This window comes from Dipodomys spectabilis, unplaced genomic scaffold, assembly GCF_019054845.1.
Source record: "Dipodomys spectabilis isolate Male_0828 unplaced genomic scaffold, ASM1905484v1 ptg000051l, whole genome shotgun sequence".
Taxonomy (NCBI): Eukaryota; Metazoa; Chordata; class Mammalia; order Rodentia; family Heteromyidae; genus Dipodomys; species Dipodomys spectabilis.
Genome location: NW_024870728.1, coordinates 15004402 through 15028647, shown reverse-complemented (window position 1 = coordinate 15028647; position 24246 = coordinate 15004402). Strand labels below are relative to the sequence as shown.

At 40.6% G+C, this 24246-nt stretch overlaps 1 protein-coding gene across 1 annotated transcript; it reads left to right on the top strand.

The window, feature by feature from the left end:
• Positions 1–205: 205 nt before the first annotated feature.
• Positions 206–22315, top strand: Atic (5-aminoimidazole-4-carboxamide ribonucleotide formyltransferase/IMP cyclohydrolase). The gene is made up of 16 exons (XM_042679260.1): positions 206–320; positions 588–714; positions 4175–4251; positions 5314–5380; positions 6724–6812; positions 7306–7457; positions 8071–8227; positions 10750–10875; positions 12721–12828; positions 13709–13794; positions 15044–15133; positions 15795–15923; positions 18146–18238; positions 19551–19733; positions 21652–21807; positions 22087–22315. Exons 1-16 carry the CDS (start codon positions 302–304, stop codon positions 22204–22206), a joined length of 1779 nt encoding a protein of 592 aa, XP_042535194.1. The 5' UTR covers positions 206–301; the 3' UTR covers positions 22207–22315.
• The last annotated feature ends 1931 nt before the right edge of the window (positions 22316–24246 follow it).

Here is a 24246-nt window from a genome sequence, read left to right as displayed (position 1 = left end):
CCTGACGCCCGGTCGCGTGGACCAGAATCCCCGCAGCGAGCCCCAGCTCCCGGGGCGGCCGCGCTCCCTCGGGGCCAGGCCCCGCCCCCTCGGGGCCAGGCCCCGCCTTCCCCGCCGCCTGCAGCGTCAAGTTCCCTAATGGGGCGGGGCGGGGCCGGGGGCGGGGTTAAGGGAGGGGGGGTCACATGACGGGTCGGCCCCGCCCATCTGCTTCCTCAACCTCCCGGCCCGGGCCTCCCGCCTCCCTCCACACGTGGCGTCGCCGCTCCCACCGCGCTGCTCGCTCCCCCGTGCTGCCGCCATGGCTCCCGGCCAGCTCGGTGAGACCCCCATCTCCCCCGCCGTGGGTCGGCGCCTTGTCCGCGGCCCCTGGGCCCCGCCAGGGCGGTGGCGGGCGGACCGCGGAAGCCCCGGCCCGCCTCAGCCCCGCGGGCCTCCCCGGGTGCTGGGCGGCCCCGGCCCGGGGCGGCCTCGCCCGTGGGCCCAGCCGGGCCGCCGGTGCGCCGCTCGTCCTCCTCCCCCAGGCCTTAGCGAATGCGATGCCGCGTACCGCAAGTCACGCGGGGAAACCATGTCTTCTGTTTCAGCCTTATTTAGCGCCTCGGACAAAACCGGCCTTGTGGAGTTTGCCAGAAGCCTCGCGTCTCTGGGCTTGAACCTCGTCGCTTCCGGAGGGACCGCAAAAGCTCTCAGGGACGCTGGCTTGGCGGTCAGGTAAGGCCCAGCCGTCGTGGCTTGTGAGGTCCAACCCCAAAGTGCCATCTCCGAGAACCAGAGACGAATGGAATCCAGGTACTGAGAATAAAGTACCGAGTGCCCGTCCCCACAACCCTCGCCGCGGGGCCGGTACCCGCCTTATCCACACTTGATGAGCAGAGAGGGAGGGGAGGTGCGGAGATCTCAATTTTGTGACTTCTGCACAAGTTCACAAAGTTGAGGAAGGCCTTAGACATAGGGTTGAGCGGGCCTGGCTTTGGAGCCTTAGTTCTTGTTTAGCCAACTTTCTTTAACAGATTGGATGCTCGACCAACTCAAAAGTTTACACTATGTGTGTGACGTAATGTATCCCATTATTTTAACAAAACTTCAGGCAGTGTCACATCTGCCTCTCTTGCATCTGCAGTAATCTCATGAAGCTACAAGTCATTTACTGTTCCTTCAAAAGCTTTTCTGTTACCTGACCAGGAAATGGGAAGGGATATACAGGAACTAAATCAAGAGGCCATTCCCATCCTCAAAGAATTGGCATTGCAAATGCAGGGGGAGTAGGAAATGCAAAAAACCAGCGGAAACAGCGATGGTAAACTACAGCCTGTATTCAAAGGGGTGATTTATCTACCTCCCAGATACATTTGTTTCGGTATCTACTTTAATGTGGAAAAGATCTAAATACAGAGGTGGATTATCCACCATTACTTGGGAAGTGCTTCTCTGAGAGCAATATATAGCTTCCCTACATTTGACAAGTCCAAGTGGCAAGAATATCCTTATTTATTCAGTAAATGCATAAGTTTCTCAAAATCTGTTTGCATGTTGTTTTGATCCTTGATTCTCAGAGGGCAGGTGGGTTGACGTAAACAGCAGCAGGGTGAGAGGTCTAAGTCCAGACCTGAATTTTTCCATTGAACCAAGGTGGGGTTACCATTGTATTAGTTGGATTTTCTCCAAATTAAGGAAAGTCCTCATCTGTGGCTTCCCTGCCCCCAACTTTGTATTATGGAAACATTTCAGACTGATCAAAAATAAAAAAAAAAATGACACTATGTACCTGGCATACTCATCATTCTTGTTCCATGCCATTCCTTGCTTACCTTTATTGTGATAAATGTGTGTGTATATTAAGAATATATATATATATCCCCATTAAAGGATGAATGAGTTCACCATTATTGGTTTTATTTAGACCCAGTTCACTGATGCGTTGGGTATGTATATTGACACCTGTCATTGCAAGACATTTTGATACAGGTAGTATCCTCAGGAGATAGAAAAAGAAACTGAGGCACAAACAAGTAGTTTTCCCAAGATCACACAGCTAGTGTGATCAGTAAGCTCAAGATTTTTAACCCTCGTTAACCCTTGTTATGCGGTAAACTGATGAGATTGTAGTCAGTGAGTGAGTGTACAATATATACTTCTGAAGGCTACGACTATTAGATACAAATTCTTAAGCACCAAGGAGTAACAAGCTTCTTTATTGACTCAGTGTTTACTTCTATGACTAGATCTGCTACCTATAAGTTTTCATCTATTTTCCTCAACTGGGGGAAATAGATTTAATTTCCTGAATTACATGAAGGAAATTTTGAATTTGAACCATGGTTCACCAGTTTTCAGATGATGCTAGAACTGTATGTTCTTGGCCAGTCACGGCTCATTTGCACATAAATCATTCTTCCTCCTCCCTTCTCTCCTACATTAGGGATTGAACCCAGGCCTCATGCTTGCTATATCCATCCACAAATGGCTCTCCTTAGTAGGGAGTCTACCCAGGAAATTCAGTATCCTGTTGTCAGAATTCGCTGTCTTAAAATGTTTATTTTCTTATAGCATGTTGACTTACAACATATTGACTGTAGAAAATCTGGAAAATGTAGGAAACGATAAAAAATGTCAGAAGTAGAAATGGCTTTTATTATTAATGTATATTAATATTTTATAAGCATATGCTTTATGCTTATTTCACAGCTCACAGAGAGATACAATTGTGCTTCCTGGCTTTTTTTTTTTCCTTTATATACTATAGACATTTTTCTGTGTAAATTCTGCCACATATGGGTACAACTTTCTGGAGCTCAGTTGATAGGAATTGATATATGAATATTCCTCTTCATTTAGCCCTTTCTCATATTTTGTGTTTTTTAAAAACATTTATAGAATTGCAACGTTTAATACTTAAACCTTTGATCCAAAAGTAATTTATTTGTGTGTGTGTTTCCCAGTTATGTTAACATCAGCATCACTTCACTGAACAGTCTTCTTTCCCCATTTATTTAAATTTTTAATTCTTATTTCTTTGTTGTATATCCCAGGCTAGCCTCCTGAGTGCTGAGATTATAGGTATGAACTAATACTTATGGCCAAGAAAAACTCCATTCTTGCACTAGGAGTTGGACCTGGGATGCCTGGGATTTTTTTTTTTTTTTTTTTTGTCCAGTCGTGGAGCCTGAACTCTGGGCCTGGGCACTGTCCCTCAGCTCTTCATCTTCAGCTCAAGGCTAGCGCTCTACCACTTGAGCCCCAGCGCCACTTCTGGCTTTTTTCTTTTTGCTTATGTGGTGCTGAGGAATCGAACCCAGGGCCTCAGGCTTGCAAGGCAAGTGCTCTACCATTGAGCCACCTTCCCAGCCCTGGGATTTTTTTTTTAATCATAAAACTAAATTCTTTTTCCTGCTTTGGTCAGTTTCTGAGATTACTTTCTAATTGCTTCTCAGTTGAATTTTTTTGTTTTTTGTTTGTATAACCGTATTATTATGGAATCCAGACCGACCTTCAACTCTAGATCCTTCCTCTGTCTCTCTAGTGTTGGGATCTGTAGGCATGACCACCATGTCTGGCTGAATTCATTCTTAGCAATATTTAATTATATGGATTAGGATTGTCTTCTGAAAGCTGTAAGACCAATGCTTTAGTATTTATAATTCTCCCTGTGAACATACCAGTTTAAAAACACCATAATCATTTTTGAAAATAAAATTTTACTTAAATCCGGTGTAGACCAAACATTGTTGACTTATGCATGTAGTCCTAGCTGCTTGAGAGGCTGAGATCTAAGGTTCAAGGTTCAAACCCAGCTTAGGCAGGAAAGTTCTCCAATTAGCAAAAATGCTGGACTAGAGGCATGGCTCAAGTGGTAGAGTCAGTTGTAAGCAAAAAAGTGAGCAAGATCTGTAGAGGCCTTGAATTCAAGGCTTAAACCAGCAGAAGGAAGGAGGGAGAGAGGGAGAAAGAAAGAAGGGAAGAAAGGAAGAGTAGGGGAGGAAAGAAACATACACAGACTCGGGGACAAAGGGATTAAATATAGTGAAAAACTTAAAAAACTAGAGTAATTTTTTTATTCAATTCAGGCTCAGAATTTCTTGAAATAAGAGCAATAGACTTGATGATAGATCCTTTGAATAATGTAAAGTGACAGTTCAGAAACTGTAATAATGTTTGGTTAAATCTGTTTTAGAGATGTCTCTGAAATAACAGGATTTCCTGAAATGTTAGGGGGCCGTGTGAAAACCCTACATCCTGCAGTCCATGCTGGTAAGTAGTTGATACTTTTGGTATAAAACAATTAGCAGACTTCAGGAATATTTTAATTAATAACCTCACAGAAAATAAGGGGAAGAAGTAAATCATAAGCTTGAATCTAATCCTCGAGTTATTTTGGTTTTGTTACATTTGCTTCCATATTTCATAATATATAGTATGTAGTTCTGACCACAAAGTGTATAGACTTTTAAAGTAATACAAGTTTAGTGGCACAGTATAACTGACTTTCAGTGTGCTTACATTTGTTTATTAGACACAGCACTGCTCATAAAGCCAAAATGTTTACCAGTAGAATATTGCTAACTCCACAGTTGTAGAAAAATGCAGCTGAATGGAGGCTCAAAGGCTGAGGATCATAGAAAAGTCATTGGCTTGAGAACAAATGAACTGATAGACCCACAGTAGTTGCAGAAAAATTCCTTTGTGTTTTCTTGCTGGGAATGTGGCTTAGCGAAAGTGCTTGCCTAGCATGCATGAAGCCCTGTGTTTGATTCCTCAATACCATATAAACAGAAAAAGCTGTAAGTTGTGCTGTGTCTCGAGTGGTAGTCCCAGCCTTGAACAAAAAGAAGCTCAAGGACAGTGCCCAGGCCTTGAGTTCAAGCCCCAGAACTGGCCCAAAAAAAAAAAAAAAAAAAACAGAAAAGGAATTTGGGTTGGGATATATAGCTCAGTGGAAAAGGATTTACCTAGCAAGTATAATTCTCTGGTTTTTGATACCTTTACCAAAATAGAAAAGACCACAGAACTACAATTAAAGGAACTAGGTATTGATTGAAAAGATTTTACAATACCTAGTATTTTGCTGCTGCTGTTGTTTGATAATTCTTTGACTGGGCATTTTATATTCTTTAAGACTGTCAGAGGTGCCAGGGGCAGTGACATGTACTTATAATCCAAACACTCAAGGCCTGGAGTTTAAGACTAGCCTGGGCAACATAGTGAAACCTTGTCTTAAAGCCCCCAAAAAAGAACATTAGCAGAGTTAACTGTGGGCATGGTATTGAAAGGAATATCTTGAACTTAATACTTTTTCTAACTTTGTAAAATTAGGAATTCTGGCTCGTAATATCCCAGAAGATAATGTCGACATGTCCCGACTTGATTTCAATCTTATAAGGTAAAATTTGAAGTTGAGTATTTTAACACATTAAGGAACTGAGACAGAATATGAATATTTCTTTTTTCTTTTACTCGCTGTAACTTTAGTGAATCTCTTCTGTGTTTTGCCTGTGTAAGTATTTTAATTTTGCCAGATTTACATTTCTTAACTGTATAACTTTTGGGATGTGTGTGTGTGTCTGTGTGTCTATGTTGACCAGGCTGGCCTTGAACTCTTCTTAAGCCTCCTACTTTAGCATTCTAAGTGCTGGGATTACAATCATTATGCCACCACACCCATCTTATTGTTCATTGAAACGTGTAATAGTTTAATTGAGTTGTAATTCACATATGCAGGTCACCAATTTAAAATACAGCATTCAAAGATCTTAAGTATATTCATACAAGTTGTATTACCATCACCACATTCAAGTGTTTTTTTTTTCATATTTGTCTAGTTTGGACATCTAGATAAAAGTCCTCTAGAATGAACTGCATCAGCTTTTCCTAATTAGGCTAGAGGGCTACAGAGCTTCTCATGTTGCAGTCCTGGAGGTAAATCTCCGCTTCACTGGTTGTTCTTAATTGTTCTAACTTATATGTTATTATTTCAGCCTTCCTGTTATAATTATCTTCATGATTTCCCTGTGGGAAAAATGCCCTTAAAATACTCCATTGTTTTGCATCATTGTATATAACCAATTGGGAAAAAATACAAATTTGGATGTCCTAGAAAATAGCAATCACAGTCTTAAGTGTAATTTTTGTCTTTTTTTTTTATCCGTCATGGGGCTTGAACTCTGGGCTTGGGCACTGTCCCTCAGCTCTTCAGCTCAAGGCTAGCACTCGACCACTTAAGCCATAGTGCCACTTCCGATTTTTTGGTAGTTAATTGGAGGTAAGTCTTTTGGACCTTCCTGTCCAGGCTGGCTTTGAACGATGATTCTCATATCTCAGCCTCCTGAGTAGCTAGGATTACAGGTATGAGCCACCAGTGCCCAGCTCTTTTTTTTTTTTTTTAAATCATTTTATTTATTTGTTTGTTTAGAGGAGATTACAGGTGTGTGTCACCATACCAGGTTAAAAAAAAAAAAAAAGTAAATTTTTGATGGCCAGGTAGTACAGGGGAGTTCAGGTTACCCAAGCAGTAACATTGAAGTATGGTTCTGAGAGAATGGTGTATGTGACAAATAATATGTATTCTAAACCATAGGACCTCCAGAGTTAGTATGTATTTTTACTGAGTTTTAAAATGTCAAGTTTACAGTTTATATTTTATTTTATATGGTATTTGGTCATGTTTATATATATAAACCATATAGGTTAAGATTGTTAATGCAAATAAATTTCTGTTGATCTTAGAGTTGTGGCCTGTAATCTGTATCCCTTTGTGAAGACCGTGGCTTCTCCAGAGGTGACTATTGAGGAGGCTATTGAGCAAATTGATATTGGTAAGTTAGACAAATCATTTTGAAGACTGACAAAAGATGAGATTATTTAATTTCTAATAAAGTTTACTTTCTGCTGTTCAGCAAGTGTGTGTATGTGTGTGTAGTCTTTTGAGACAGGGCTTCACTAGGTGGCCCAGGCTACTCTTAAACTCTCTAAGTAACTCAGATGGACCTCAAACACAAGATTCACTGCCCCAGCCTCCCACACCTTGCTTAAAGAGTCCTTTCTTAGCCAGTTTATATCGATCACTTTTTCCTTATTTGTTCTTTTATGTAATAAATTAAAGTAGAAGCTTGAAAGAGGTTTATCACCTCATAAGGAAATGCCAATATATGGATATATAATAATAAATGGAAGTGGCGCTGTGGCTCAAGTGGTAGAGCGCTAGCCTTGAGCTGAAGAGCTGAGGGACAGCGCTCAGGCCCAGAGTTAAAGCCCCACGACCGACAAAAAAAAAAAAAAAAAAGAAATAATGTCTTTTGTCCTTTAAAGGTGGAGTAGCCTTGTTGAGAGCTGCAGCTAAAAACCATGCTCGAGTAACAGTGGTGTGTGAGCCAGAGGACTATGTGGCAGTGTCCACAGAGATGAAAAGCTCTGACAGTCATGACACATCCTTGGAGACAAGGCGCCAGTTAGCTTTGAAGGTAGGACATGCTTCTGTAATACTATAACATCCACCTAGCACAGTAACTAGTAAACAGTACTCCTCCTAGAGTATGTCAGCTAATGAGGCATTGCTTGGGGCTGCTACCTTTTTATTAAAAATGGAGAGACTAGCTAGATGCTGGTGGCTCATGTCTAATCCTAGCCACACAGGAAGATGAGATCTGAGGATCGTGGAAGCCAATCCAAGCAGTAAAGGCCGTTGAGATGCTTCTTTCCAGTTAACCACCAAAAAACTGAAAGTGGAGCTTTGGCTCAAGTGGTAGAACACACTAGCCTTGAGCAAAAAAACTCAGTGACAGCAACCAGGCCCTGAGTTCAAGCACCAGGACTGATACCAAACAAATAAAAATAAAAAGGAGAGACCAAATAGGAATATTTGACAAAGAGATTGAAACAGAATTGGGGAAAGATAATTTAGGTTTGCCATGAACTGTTAATTGGTATCTTTGTGTGTGTGTGTGTCTGTGTGTGTGTGTGTATGGGTATGTGTAGGTATATATGTGTATATGTAGGTCCAGTGTATGCATTAGAACATCTTGTCCCCCCTTCGAGATGTTCTCAGTCTCTAACAACTTACCCTTTTTTTTATAGGCCTTCACTCTCACAGCACAATATGATGAAGCAATTTCAGATTACTTGAGGAAACAGTACAGCAAAGGAAAATCTCAGATGCCCCTGAGGTATGGAATGAACCCTCATCAGACTCCTGCCCAGCTGTACACCCTGAAGCCCAAGCTCCCCATCACAGGTGAAGCCCTGTGTTGTAGGGCACAGTGTGCTGTCTGAATACATGTGTTTTTCTCTGTGTCGTGTGTCATGTCTGATTTGGATCAAATTTCAAAGTTTTATTACATACTATGTCTTAAAGCCATGTAAATCTGAGATGCCAGTTGGACTTGTGAGCACAAATAATGGGGTTGTACCTTGTCCTACCATATAACCCACACATCACAATTGTGAGAAGAGGTTAAGTTGGACATGTGGATGGAATGTCTTGGTTTATAGATGTTGTTTGAAGACCTGAGACAGAATGGTATGGCCTAGATTTCATAGAGGATCATGACCATGCCTTGAAGTGCTTTACCACCTGCTTGGTAAGCAGTAGAGGAACCAGCAGAGGAAAATCTGAATCTGGAATACCACTGAGAACAGAAAAGGGACTATTAATTTGGGGAATAATAAAGAAACATTGATGTGGGGATGATGGGGCTAGAAGCATTGTTGTATTGGGCCAAAATGCAAGTTTGAAGTTAGCAAATACGTTGGTGGGTATTTCTTCAAACAGAAACCAGAACTTTGGGTTTGTGAGTTAAGAGGGGGTTTTCAGTATTTTTCCCTGCTCTGTTCCTTAGTCCGGCTGTTAGAGCATGTCATCTCAGAAGAGGGAGTGTTGAGAATGGCAAAGGAGTTCAGGTGTGGGGCTTGGAGGTTAAGCAGTACCCAGGGGGGTTGGCCCTGGATCTGAGCAGACAACTTTATTCATGCTTGAAAACATGCCAGATCCCAGGTTGAAAGAAGCAGGCCTTCTGGTCAGCTTCCTTTTTCCCTTGTTACCAGTGTGTGTGTGATGGAAGAAGCAAGGTAGGCGGTTTGAGTTAGCATAATTCTAGCCTCCATCCTCTACATCTGTGTGGTTTTGAGCAAGTTTTAGGAAGTGATGAGGTCACGAGGGCATTCCCTCATCAGTGGACTAATGGTGCTGTCAAGGGGCAATGGTCCCCTCAAACCTGTGGTATCTCCTGTGTTGTGATACAGCACACAGGCCCCAGAATTTTGAAATTTCCAAACTCTAGAACTTTGAAATAAGTTACTTTTCTTTATAAATTACCTTGTCACCAGTATTTGTTATTATAGCACAAAACTGACTAAGAAAAATTTTTAATAATATGATGAATCTAGAGTATCTGGCCCAGTGCGTTTTAAATAAATCTTAGCTGTCATCATCAACATCCGACCATGACACTCTTACCTTCTCTGCATATTCAGATAAGGTGGTGAGGCAGTTAGAGCTGAGCTGTTGTCGCTACTCTTCCAGGCAAGCCTATATCATGGAGTCAGGACAACAAAGGCAAGAAAAGGCCAAAGGAGCTGATTCTCTGACTATGTGCAGTTTTTTTATGACATACATTTTCAACTCATTTGGATCAATAACTAACATGTTTTGTTTGTTGTTTATTGTTTTGTTTGTTTATTGTCTATTCTGTTTCTTGTCATCACTCCCCCTCCCCCAAAAGCTCTGAGGGTGTTACATTTTGGGGGAGTGTGGGAGGAATGAGGAATGCGTCCTGGGTACCAAGAACAGTGACTGATGCTGTAGAATCAGCAAGTCTTACCCATCTAACATAACACATGAAGGAGATGAAATCACACATTTTTGTTTTCAATTAGTGGCATCCAACTGTTTTTTTGTGTGTACTGAATTTCTTTTTCTTTTCTTTTTTTTTTTTTTTGTTGTCGTGGGACTTGAACTCTGGGCTTGGGCGCTGTCCTTGTGCTCTTCAGCTCTTCAGCTTGAGCCACAGGACACAAAAAATTGTATCACTGGCTAGAAACCAGACAGTGACAGACTCTAAAACTGTGGTCTTGTATCTGTAGTTCCACTTTTGGCAGGGCTTCTTGTGTCTGCTGCACTATACGTTTTTGCCCTTCTTTCCTTCTACCTCGTTCTTGCTTTAGCTTGTGGTAAAATATTTTAAATTGAGAGGGTTTATAACCTAAAATTTATACTACCTGCTGCAGTTGTTTAAGGTTCTTAATTTTTACATGAAGCTGGCTCATTGCTAGTCTTGTAACTCCTTTCTTTATTGATTTACTTCTAGTCAGATCAGGTGCTTGGGTAGTGTGTGTGCATATGTGTGTACATTTTTTTTTTTTTGGTCAGTTGTGGGGGCCGAACTCTGGGCCTAGGCACTGTCCCTCAGCTCTTCAGCTCAAGGCTAGGGCCCTACCACTTGAGCCACAGTGCCTCTTCTGGCTTTTTTCTGCTTATGTGGTGCTGAGGAATTAAACCTAGGGCGTTATGCATGCAAGGCAAGCACTCTACCACTAAGCCAACTTCCCAGCCCATGTGTACATTTTTTAAACATGGGCTCACACTTAGCTGTTTTGCTCTCCTTTATCATCAAGTTATTAATATGTTTTCTGTATCTGTTTGTATTTTAAATATATTAAAACATTTAGGGTCTTAATGTAGTTTTATACTTTAAGAAAGGCACACATATCTGATTCTGTTGACCCTGCTTGGTTAAGTTTCTATGTCTTTATGTATAGTTCTGAATGGATCCCCTGGGTTTATAAACCTATGTGATGCTCTGAATGCTTGGCAGCTGGTAAAGGAACTCAAAGAAGCCTTAGACATTCCAGCTGCAGCCTCCTTCAAGCATGTCAGCCCCGCAGGTAAGCACTGAGCTCAGATGCCCTACATTTCTTTTAAAATCCTTTTTTTGTTTTTTTTTTTTTTTTAATGCTGGGCGGAGGGCTAGAACTCAGGGTCTAGACACTGTTCTTGAGCTTCTTTTGCTCAAGGCTAGTGCTCTACCACGTGACCCACAACTCCACTTGTGGCTTTTTGGAGAAAGTTTATTGGCGATAAAGAGTTTCTCAGACTTTCTTGCTTGGGCTGGCTTTGAACCGCAGTCCTCAGATCTTAGCCTTCTGTGTAGCAGGATTGTAGGCGGAGCTGTAAATAAATGCCCTGCTCTTAAAGTTCTTTTGAACGTTGACAACCTATAACACCAGTATAGGTGTTTTATTGTATCTAAAAGCACTTTGGGCAGGTGTGTGGATAATGATATTAGTACTAATATGACCAAAACCTGATAGATATAATTGTATGGAGTGATTATGAGATAGGAGAACCTTACCAATGTCAACCTGACGGTTTAAAAGTGAATGAGATGGCTTAACTTAATAGACCAAAGAATATTTTTCTATACTTTAAAAAGTGTTTCTTGCTTTACTTGTAACTTTTATTAGCCATTCTGTGAGATACCTGTTTGCTACTCCATTTAGGTCCTTAATTCTGCATTGTAGTCATCTGAAGGTATCAGCAGGTCTGTTGGTCTAATGTGCAGTGATTCTCAGTGTCAGTGGATGTTAGTGATGTGAGTGGGGTGGAAATAATTGATGTGCGACACCCAGCAGAACAGGAAGAGTCAGCAGTGGACAGCTTCCTTTACCTCCAGTGGCCTCCAGTGGCTCTGTGCTGTTAGGGGACAGAGAAGAGAATGCCCCCTACCTCCTACAACTATATTTTGATATTTAATTACCTATAGAGATTAACTGATTATATAAATTTCACAAATTTCGTAGTATTGTGAGATAGTAATAGTCACAAACACATTCAAACCTTCATGAGGCAAATTGTCATTATCATGGTCTATAATGTTTGTGAATTCCATACGCTTTGACAATACAACTATTTCTTCCACATCAGGTGATATGTACATTTCTTTCCTTTTGCTTAGTATAAGCTGTTTCCTTTTTCCCTCTCATTCCCTCCCTCACATCACTGCCCTTGAGTTGCTTAGTTCATTTTCATCAATGTCCAGTGCAGCTGTTGGGCCCTTCTGTTGTAATTTTCCCATTTCCCTCTGATTCTGTGCTTCCCTCAGGTGTGTGTGTGTGTGTGTGTGTGTGTGTGTGTGGTGTGTGTGTGTGTGTCTGTGTGTATAGATATATATAGATATCCTATATATGTGGTCAAGAACATGGAGTCATTCAGAAATGATACAACAAATTGAGTGGAGGTCCTTTGTTTCTTGAATCCTGTTTACTTTGTCATATCTCCTTGCATTTTGGATTTAACATCGACATATGAGGGAGACTATGTGCCGTTTGTCTCTCTGCTCTTGGCTTACCTCACTCAAAATGATTTGTTCTAGTTCCATCCATTTCCCTGTGAATGCCATAATTTTGTCCTTTCTAGTGGCTGTAGAATATTCCATTGTATATAGATATCACAATTTTTGGATCCATCCATCTGTAGTGGGGCATCTAGGTTGTTTCCATATCTTGGCTATTGTGAACAGTGCTGCAATGAACATGGAGGTGCATGTGTCCTTGTGTTCTTGTTCCTGTTACTCAGGGTAGATGCTAGATTTTTATTTAATTTAGTACAGATGTTAGAAAATGTGCTATGTAGACAATTTTTGTGGAAAAAAAAGCTTGAATATTGGAATTGACCAAGTGGCAACTTGAGATTGTTAGGTTTATGATATATTTCATGGGTTTCTCTGCCAGGTGCTGCTGTTGGAGTTCCACTCAGTAAAGATGAGGCCAAAGTCTGTATGGTCTACGACCTCTATGACACTCTGACACCTGTGTCAATTGCATATGCAAGAGCAAGAGGTCAGAAAACCACCATGTTTGACTTTGTGGTAAAAAAAAAAAAATCAGTATTTTATCGTGAATAGAATAAACCAGTAACAGTTTTTCTTCATTGTGAGATATCAGTCTATCTTTGTTTTCATTTGAAAATGAATGTATAAGTACCTCATAATAAATATGTTTAAAAAAAGGCTTTGAAACAGGTCTTACATGTAACCCATACTGGCCTTAAACTTACAATCCTCCTGCTTGTGCTTCCTGAGTGGTAGGATTACAGGTATATACTACCAAACCTAATGGTATGTCAGTGTTATAATGTACTAAATGGAAACACAAATGGAATTTGGTTTGTATAAGTTTAGATTAGGCTTTTGAATGCACTTTTATGAATTGGTTAAGTTATATTTTATGTATTTCAGAAACATCTAATTCTTGAGTTGAATGTTTAGTAGCAGTATAGTTAAGGAATATTTCTAGTAAACTTAACATAACTTACCTTATATATCAAGGGCTAGCAAACTATATCCCTTTGGCTGAATCCAGTCTTGCTTTCTATTTCTATGAATATATTTGGATTAAAGCCACTTTTTAATATTTTCTGTGGCTGCTTTTGAACTACAAATAAAAATTTGAGACCATTTGGCTGAAAGGTATAGACTATGTGGCTGAAAAGCTTGGAAGATGTTTAATTTGATTTTTAAGAAAGTTTACTAAATGCTAAACTAAAAATTAATGAATACCTGTTACTGCTTGCTAAAATGACATTGGTCTGTTAATTAAAGCTTATACAGAAAATTAACTTTAGAGAAAATAGATTTTATATGATTGCACAGGGTTTTTTTTTTTAAATCTTTGAGTATACTTAATGATGCTAATACCTTTTTGTAACTTTTATTTGCAGGGGCTGATAGAATGTCTTCATTTGGTGACTTCATTGCATTATCTGATGTTTGTGATGTCCCTACTGCAAAAATTATCTCAAGAGAAGTTAGTAGATACTGTGTATTTTGATCCATGAATAAATTGATAAAGTGGCATTTGTTCATAGAAACACTGACCTGCAGTATTTATATTACATTTAATTAATTAAAATTATCAAGGAGATATTGATATTTTATGTAGAAGCTGAATCTTTCAGTTGTTCATTTTGAGATTTAATGTTTCAAATGGATATCTGACTGTTTTTATAAAGCTTTGCTTTATATGTTCCTATTACATTCTCTCAGGCATATCTTTGAATGCCATTAATGCAATCTTAATGTCAATGTGAGTAGAAAGGGGGAAATTAATATGTGAATCAGCCCTCATCATTCGAACATGAAATGAAAAATCAGGGATGCCACTGGTGTTGAAAGACAGAAGAAAAGATAAAAAGAAGGTAGCTGAAACAGATTTAAGAAATAAAACATATTTCAAGGGCAGAGGAGTCTGTAGCTTGGCAATACTTAGAGATCATTTATATGACCATTACTATCCCAACCAGAGTGGACCTGACATGGCATATTACAGGTTATCTCAAAGCTGTGACATTTATCTTAGTTATGAAGTGTTAACCCTATGTTGGAAAATTATCTCTGTGCTTGGTGTTGAGGGACAGGCCTCCTCTAAGCCACATGAGCAGGTACTGCAGCACCGGGAATGGAGAATGCTCTTTCTAGTACAAAACTCAACCCCATGAATAATATGAATTAGTTTTCCTTCTTGAGAAAATCATCCATATAGTAAAACTTAGTTAAAACTAACATTGAAATGAAAGGACAGCAAACAAGATAGGTCAGCTATAGAAAGTAATTCTGTATCCCAAGTTTAGTATTAGTGTCATCTGTTCATGGTACTGCTGCAGTATCTGGGACAGATAACTTGCTAGGTTTTTTCATCAGCAATCCAATTTTTAAAATGAGTATTGAAAGTGAAGGAAGGGGTGACTTTGTCCAAAAAGAATGCTACCGATAGCTGGGCTAATGCCTGTAATCCTAGCCACTAGGAGGCTGAGATCTGAGGATCATGGTTCAAAGCCAGCCTGGGCAGGAAAGGCCGTGAGATTCTTATCTCCAGTAAACCACCAGAAAACCAGAAGTGGTGCTGTAGCTCAAGTGGTAAAGTGCTTGCCTTGAGCTGAAGAGCTCCCAGGCCTAGAGTTAAAGCCCCACAACCGACCAAAAAAAAATCCTTTTATACAACACCTCAATAATAACAATAAAATTACAGTTAAAATTAACATTGAATATCTTTGCAGGTTTCTGATGGTATTATTGCCCCAGGATATGAGGAAGAAGCCTTAAAAATACTTTCTAAAAAGAAAAATGGAAACTACTGTGTTATTCAGGTCAGTCCAATTGTTCTTTAGACCAGTAATTTGCTCTTCTATTTAGTATCTCTTTTCCCATCTGTAATCTTTCCTCTAGGAGAAATAAGATGTAAGTAGTTGTTAAACCGTATTGTTGGGAATAATGAGAAGGAAAAAAGGCTATATGCATTCAGGACAAATGCGGTTATTTTTTTCTTAATATTTGTAATATGTGTTGGTTGATTCTACAAATGCAGAATGCACAAATATGGAGAGCCATATTTGTATATCCTTCTCCTTTGTTTATCCTGTATATCCTTAAAATGCCAGTAATTCTACATCTTACCATAGATTCCATGTAAGAATTGACCACATTTAGCCATACTTAGCTGCCATCTCAGTCTTCATTCTTTTTGTTTTCCTTTACTTTCTTATTGTTGTTGCTGATAGTAGTGGCATTTGAACTCAGGGCCTCAAGCTTGTTCAGCGTGCATGCTCATGGGGCTAATGCGTTACTGCTTGAGCCCTGATGGCCACAGTGGCTGGCCTCAACTTGGGATTTTCTTGCTCAGTCTCCCAAGTGCTGGGATGACAGTCCTGTGCCCCTGTGGCCAGCAGGCCTAGAACCTTTTGTACATAAATGAAGACTTTGAAGATTATTGATATAATTACTTTTTAACTTTTTAAATTTGTGTCTTAGATGGACCAATCTTATAAACCAGATGAAAATGAAGTTCGAACTCTCTTTGGTCTTCGTTTAAGCCAGAAGAGAAACAATGGTGTCATCAACAGGTCATTATTCAACAACATCGTTACCAAAAATAAAGATGTAAGTAAGAAAAAGATTGAACTGAATGCTAATAAGTAACTTTAGAAGGTCATACTAGTTAGCACCTTTTTGAAACACCACATGATAAACCACGTATAGGCAGAAATTCTCAGGGTATCTAGTTGTTTTCATTTCCTGTGCAGTGATCATTTATGTTTGTGTAGACAAGTTTTCATACTTACGCTCTTTGTCATCATGTAGGAGGTACACATTCTTTGAATGAGCATGTATTATATCTCAACATACCATGTAGGTGATTGTCATCTGTATTGTAAATAGCAGAATTGTGGCATAAGCAACTGTAGAAATTTGTCCATGTTTACTCAAGGGGGAAAATGGAGCTAGTATTTGCTTTCTGAAATTCTTTTTTTTCCCCCTCTTGATTTGGGGGGCATATACTCTGCCACTGAGTTATATCCCTAGCCCCTGAGATATTGGGCCTTCAGATTTGAAGGATTAATTGGTCTGTTTGTCAAGTTTTGAAGGCTGTTTTCAGGTCTGAATTGGCTATGCTTTTTTTTCCAGTATTTTGAAGCTGTCATCCCTTTGTTTTCTGGTTTACCTGTGCCTAGAATTTTTGATTGAATGCTGGGCACTGACTATGAAAGAGTATTGAGAGCATGGGTGGTGTTACCTGTCTCCAGAGAGTTGACTTGCACTTTGTGGCAGGCAGGTGAGAGAGTGCTCATCTCTGATTGTCAGTAATTCAGCTGGTTTGGGCTTCAGCATTTGTGAGGACTGGTCTATTTATGGCTCATCTCTACTCTGCAGAAACCCTGGACATGTGTTAGAATTCTCTTTTCTAGTGTACCCGAACTCCAGTTTGTCCCTTAGCACTGTAAAGCTTCCAGAAGCTGCACCCAGCCCTACGTCTTAGTTATTGCAAACTTGAAAACTGCTGTTGTTCGTGGTCCCCTGCTGCTTTTCAGTTGCCATTCCCTTCCCTGCTGCTCTGCCTCCTCAACCTTGACAGCCACTGTATATTCATATATGGGTTTCATATGAACATAAGTTTCCATTTCTCTGCCAAAATTTCCATTTCACTCCTAAGCAGGAATGTTTGTTGCTTCAAGACATAGTTATTTGTTTAGTCTTTTAAAATTGCCAAAGGGGTGGGAGCTGGGAAGGTGGCTCAGTGGTCCAGTGCTTGCTTCACATGCAAGAGGCCCTGGATTCGATTCCTCAGCACCACATAAACAGAAAAAGCTGGAAGTGGGCACTGTGGCTCAAGTTGTAGAGCAGTAGCCTTGAGCTGAAGAGCTGAAGGACAGCGCCCAGGCCCAGAGTTCAAGCCCCATGACTGACAAAAAAAAAAAAAAAAAAGAATTCCAAAGGGTTTTGCAGAGAGGATGTACAGCTTTGCAGCATTTTACATTCTCAACAGTAATAGATGAGTGATTCTGTTGCTACCAGCTTTTGTGAAGGTATCTTTTTATTTTCATTTAGATTTGATAATTGTGGTAATATCGCACTAATTCTGACTTAATTTGTATAATAATAGCTCATATTGAACTTTTATTTTATAAGATTGTTTGCCATCTTTAGTAAAAAATCTTTTTGTAGCTTTTGTTCATTTCCATTTAAGTTGTTTCAGGTTTTGTTACTGAGTTTTGAGGTATTGTTTTGTTTTTCTGTTTTTAATGCATTATAAGTACTATTGTTTTTTCCCCCAGTTTGTATTTTGTCTTTTTATCCTCTGTAACAAGGGATTTCCTTCAGAGTCAAAACATTTACTTTTGAAGAAGCCAAACTTGATTTTCCCAGAACACCTTGGCTTGTGTGTGTATACCACAATGATCCACTGTATCTAAGAACATGTTAGCATTGTTTCTGAATATAAGTTTTATTAGAGCTCTAGGTAATTGAAGCTATAACTAGTACTCTAGTTAACAAAATATTGTAGTTTTTGGAACAAATACAGCTTTGCATATCCTGTGTGATGTATACAGACATGATGTAGAATTGTTAGAAATTGTCACAGTTTGAGTCTATGCTACTACTGGGCACTGCGCCAACAGTTCCACCACAGGATCTGAAATATATGATCCTTCTTAGTAAACATGGAAGTATGTGGCATGAGCAGTTCATGTTACTGTCATTTAAGCATCATGACTACAAAGTAGATCTGCTGTTGGTCTGTTTTGTTAGCTGTAGGTAAGAAGCTTAAAGTTCAATGTGTTTATTAACAAGCCTGCTTCAGTTTGCCATTCTGTTTATTTCAGTTGCCAGAGTCTGCCTTCAGAGACCTCATCGTAGCTACTGTTGCTGTCAAGTATACTCAGTCTAACTCCGTTTGCTATGCCAAGAATGGGCAGGTAACCAAGCTGCCAAACTTCCCTTTGGGGTGTCTGTGGTTTTACAAAATGATGTTCAAAAATACATCTGCCTCAGGTAGTAGACAGCTTGAAAGGGAAATTTTACCTTTTTCCAGTTAATCAGTGCTTACTCAGCATTTGGATAGACTTAAAACTACGGAAGATTAAGAAGTAAATCTAGAACTAGTATTAAAATTAGTCAAGAATGAGTTGGCACATTTTGGATTTGCAGGATTCTGATTGTTATAAAACTGGAAGAGAGAGAGGGAACCACCAGCTATCAGACTGTATTTTCATGTTTTATTTGTTCATTCAGGCATTCATTCATTCATCCATTCATTTTGTTTGGAGTGATAAGGCCTGGACCCAGGGCTACCCAAATGCTAGGCAATTACTATACCACTTAACTACACTCTCTAGCCTCTTGCATGACATCTAGACTAAGAGAAAATCAGGCTTATTGAGGCATAATTTATGTACAGTGAAAGTTAGACTTTTTAAGTGTAGTTTTCACACATTATACCCTGACTCCAGCTACAGTCAAGGTTTAGAGGGTCCCCATCTTAAAGCAGCATTCAGCTGTTTTCATAGCAATCCCTCCAATGGAGGGTGTTGAGAAATATTCCCACATTACCATAGTTTTCATGTTTAGTGCACTGTAAATTCCATGAAAGCTTTAGCACTTTGTTATAAAACAGGCGTTGTGCTAAATGACTTTGCCAAGCTGTAGGCATGTGGAAAGTAGGCAGGGCTGAGCCCCGATGCCTGCCAGGGCAGGTATATTTAGTGCCTTTTTAACTTTAAACATAGTAAACTTTAGTATGGGGTTAACTTCAGTAAACAAAATAAACTTGACTATGGGTTTTATTAAGACAATTATTAAGTCAAACAGCATCTGTAATATTAACCTCTTCCTTAACATCTGAATCAATGCATGGTTGAGCTAGTTCACTGTGAAGGTCTCTCCTAATTTAGGGGGTGAGGAAGTGCATGGTTTGATGTAGCATGGGGAGCTTTCCCTCATAGTATTTATAGCTCATCTCAGCATTTATTCATTTTTTTGTCCACAAATTGGGGGTCTGATCAGTCAGGTGGATATTAATTACATATGGCCTGAAAGAACTCTCATAACTTTAGTGGTTTCCAGTTGTTAAAATTGCCCATCTCTAATGACTAAAATCTTGGGAATTTGTGCCCATTGCTGGTTCTAAATGAGATCCAGCAAAAACGATGCACAGTGAATTTTTCCCTATTGATGTCCTTTGAGAAGGTGTTGTTGGAACAGGTGCTCATTTCAATATCTGTCCCTCAGGTGATTGGCATTGGAGCTGGACAGCAGTCTCGGATACACTGTACACGCCTTGCAGGAGATAAGGCAAACAATTGGTGGCTTAGACACCATCCGCAAGTGCTTTCCATGAAGTTTAAACCTGGGGTGAAGAGAGCAGAAATCTCCAATGCCATCGATCAGTATGTAACTGGCACCATCCATGAGGTAAAGGTTTATGATTGAGTTCTGGGTGGACTGTGTTAATATGTACGTGTAACTAGTCAGTTACTAACTAGTATTTCATTGTACAGAGAGAAATATTTCTTGAAATTGTCTAAAATCGTTAAATTTTTTGGTAGTATCCATTATCTTGAGTCTTACTTAACTTTGGTGATTAGAAGTAGAGGTGCCAGTGATCAAATCTTGGGCCTAGCACATGTTAGGCAGGCTCTGTACCATTGAACTGCATTCTTTCAGCTCACTCCATTGGGGTTTTTGTTTTTTGTGTGTGTGGTAGTACTGAGATTTGAAAGTCTTATGGGTGCTTGCCACTCTACCACTTGAGCCGTGTCCTCAGCTCATTCCACTAACTGGATCTGCTTTCTTTTCTTTTCATGTTGTTTGAGAAAGGCCAGATAGGAGCATTAATTGCAGACCTCAAGGAAAATGCCAGAAGAAAAGATTTAGCCCTGTTTCTAGACATAGAAATTGTTTAACACAAAACTGGGTAGGAAGCAGAGAAGCTACTAATCAAAACTGAGGTGATCACACGAAGGTATGCATTGCCCATGCAGTTATCTGTCAGGAACAGGAATCACAGTGAGGCTGGCTGTGCCTTGTAAACCAAAAGTCCTTGAAACATCTTTCCTTTTTCACTTCAATACATAGATATTTTCTGTCTGATATTACTGAGCAAATGCATGTCAGTGGTCCTGGAAGTGGGCCAGCTGGAAATGACAGGCCACCCTGTCATGCCAGAACTTGGGAAGCTAAAGCAGGAGGATCACAAGTTAGTAAGCTGCCTAATGAGACTCTCTCTGTGTTCCCTGCCTCAACAGAAAGTGGAGGTCCTAGAAGAATCTTTGTATATAAACAGGAGTATAGCCAAGTATCTTTTAAAATACAAATAATAGTATAGTCCATTTGTGCTTCTGTAACAGAGTACCGCAAACTGAGTAATTTGCATTACTTCTCACAGTCCTGGAGGCTGGAAGTCCAAGCAAGGTGATGTCAGATTTGGGGTCTGTTGGAGACTAATCTCTGCCTACCTTGGAAGATGCTAGACCAATCATAAAGACAGCTCCGTGACTAAATCACCTCCCAAAAGCCTCATTTCTGTTTTGAGGCAGGCTAATCTCAAACGTGCAATCTTCTCTGCCTCCTGAGTTCTGGGATTCCAGACACATACCACCATCCCTGTAGTTCTTTCAATACGCTGCAGAAGAGATTAAATTTCAGCATAAATTTTGGCAGGGGCACAATATTCAAATACTGTAATTCATATTTTGATTTTTCTGCACCTAACTTTATACTTGAGATTAATTGTTGTATAATGTCGTTGAAGGACTCTTTTGAAAACGCTTTGGAACATAATTTTCTATTTTCTTTGCTATAGGGATAAAAAGTAGTAGACCTGGGGCTGGGAAGTTGGCTCAGTGGTAGAGCGCTTGCCTTGCATGCCTGAGGCCCTGGGTTCGATTCCTCAGCACCACATAAGCAAAAAGAAAAAAGCCGGAAGTGGAGCTGTGGCTCAAGTGGTAGAGTGCTAGCCTTGAGCTGAAGAGCTAAGGGGCAGCGCTCAGGCCCAGAGTTCAGGCCCCACGACCGGACCCAAAAATAAAAAAAGTAGTAGACCTAACTGAAAGATTCCAAACAAAGAATGTTTTGTCTAGTAAACTGACCTAGGACATAAAATGATGTCATCTCTACTTGGTAAACTCAGAGCACTTTTCTTCTGTAATGAAGTATTTTGCAGAACCTCAAGGAAAGTTTCTAAAAATCTGTACTGAAGTGTGTGATTATTTAACAAGTGAGAAATCACAGGAAAGTGCATGAGAGCTTGGCTTTCTGCATGGTACTTTTGATCAAGTGGAACTCAGTAAAGATGATGTCAGACTAACCACCTTCTCTTCCCACTCCACAGGGGGAAGGCTTGGTGAAATGGAAGGCACTGTTTGAGGAAGTCCCTGAGTTGTTAACAAAGGCGGAGGAGGAGGAGTGGATTGACAAACTAACTGACGTTTCTCTCAGCTCCGATGCCTTCTTCCCTTTCAGGGATAATGTAGACAGAGCTAAGAGGGTGAGTTGGAGTAGCTGCATGTCTTCATAGAACTGAGCTGGAAACACCTTCTGAAGCCTGCTTCTGGCGTTTAGGCTTGTTATGTACCAAAGCAGTAGCAGTGGTACAAAATCAGTAATGTTTGGAGGGTTAAGTGGGTGACTTCTCCATGTAAACAATGAGTGGCCCAAGTTCTGCTACCTTGCCTTTTTGACAGAATTGGTCGTTCTGGATGGGGATTTGGAGATTTGCAGGTTTACATGCCATGTGTATTGAAAATCAATATTGCTTTTCCCTCAGAGCGGTGTGGCCTACATTGCAGCTCCCTCCGGTTCTGCTGCTGACAAGGTTGTAATTGAAGCTTGCGATGAACTGGGAATCATTTTGGCGCATACAGATCTCCGGCTCTTCCACCACTGATTTTACTCCCTATCATTTATGGTTAGTTTGTGTGTAGGTGAACAATCGTGTGAAATTTTGAAAGAACCGTTTAAAAAAATAAAATAACATCTTCATGGTTGGGTCCATAGTTTTAGAAACGCATGTTTTAACTTGGAAGGTATGGCAGTCTTAGATTGGCCCACCCCAGGGTTGATGCAAGAGGTCACAGGAGCACTCCATCTTCCTGGCACTTGGCCCACCCGCCACATTTCCCGTGTGAAACCTGTGATCTGCAACTAAGCCTGAGAGGCTGAGCAGCCAGCGTGGATGCCGTAAGTGAAGCTCCGCGGGAGAGTCTTTTCACCCAGCTTGTAAGAAGCTTGGCTGTGTGCTTTCTAAACAAGCAGCAGATTATCCCCGGTGCGCTGGAACCACAGAGAGGATTAGCAAGACACGTTGGCCCTTGCGGATGGCGCTCATGCAGACCTCTCCTCTGTTGAGTGACATGCTGCCATGGCTTCAGCAGCCCAAGATCTCTTCTCTGGAACTGCATAAAAGCATACTAGCTGTTGAGTGCACCGAGATAGGCCTCATATTCCACATCAGCTTTCCCCAAAAATGAGCACATGGAATGCAGTTCCTCCTGTGTTGGGCAGTACACAGTGGTGCCTCGTGTGCCCTTTACATGTGCCCTGACTGCCAACAGGGTCCTAAAGAGTCAGCAAAAGCCTTTAACATCCTTTTCCTCAGTAACTTTGTCTGGCCCTCTCTCAAGTCTCTAGTTCTCCCCTCCCTAAATAAAACTTGTGAATCTTTTAAAAGTGTCACCTTGCTGGGCACTGATGGTTCACACCTATAACCCTAGCTATTCAGGAGGCTGATGTCTAAGGACCATGGTTTGAAGCCAGCCCGGGCAGGAGAGTTCCCTTGAGACTCTTTTATCCAAATAACTCCTCAAAAACTGGAAGTGGAGCTGTGGCTCCAAGTGGTAGGACACTAGCCTTGAGCAAAAAGCTCAAGGACAGAGCCCAATTACCAAAAAAAGCTGTGCCCCAAGTGGTAGAGTACTAGCTTTATGCAAAAAAGCTCAGACATGGTGCCTAGACCTTGTTCAAGACCTAGAACTAGCACCAAAAACAGAAAACTCACTTTTGTAAGGCTTTGTTTAAGTACTTTTTGGTTTTGTATAACAGGCCTTCTAGTCCTGGAAATCATTGGGTACTCCAGGGTAACCTTCCACTCAATATCCTCCTGGCCTCTACCTCCTAGGTGTTGATATTACAGACATTTTCCACCATCACACTCTCTATAAGTTGTTTTTGTTTGGGCATAGGGAGTCACTATATAGCCCAAGGTGGCCTCAAACTTGTTATCTTCATTTCTAAAAGTCAGTAGGACTATGGGAATGTACCACCGGGGCTATAAGTCATTTATACTAATCTTCCAGCCCTTGAGTTGTGCCTCCCTTACTGAAATTATTGCAAGCAAAATGTGTAAAGACTGAGCTTTGGTCATAAAGACACACCAAACATGAAAGTGGTAGAGGTCCAGCTTTGAGCAAAAAGTAAAAAATAAATAAGGGAAAGTGCTAGGCCATGAGTTCAAGCCCCAGTACACATGCACACACATCTACACATGCATTCATGCATGCATATACAAAGAAAGCAAAAGTTTAGAGTTTGTTTTCAGTTAGAAAATGCATCCAGCTGGGTGCTGGTACCTCATGCCTTGGACTTGGGAAGCTGAGAGCAAAAGGATCATGGTTCCAGGCTACTCTGGGTAGAAAAGTTTGAGACTCTTATATGAAAAATAGCCAGCAAAAACAGGGCTGAAGGAATTGTTCAGTTTGTAGATTGTCAGTTTAGCAATGTGAGGCTTTGAATTCAAATCTCAGAACCAGAAAAAGTAAGGACACACCACCTAGTCTGCGTGATTTGCTGCTGTGTGGGAAGCCCTGTTACTCTGAAAGGCATTGGAAACAGTGTTCAGCAAGGAGACATACCATCCAATTCATGTTAGCTGCAAAGCCCTGCAAGTGAGCCACATAGAAAGCTGAACCTTTAGCTCCAGTTCTAGGTC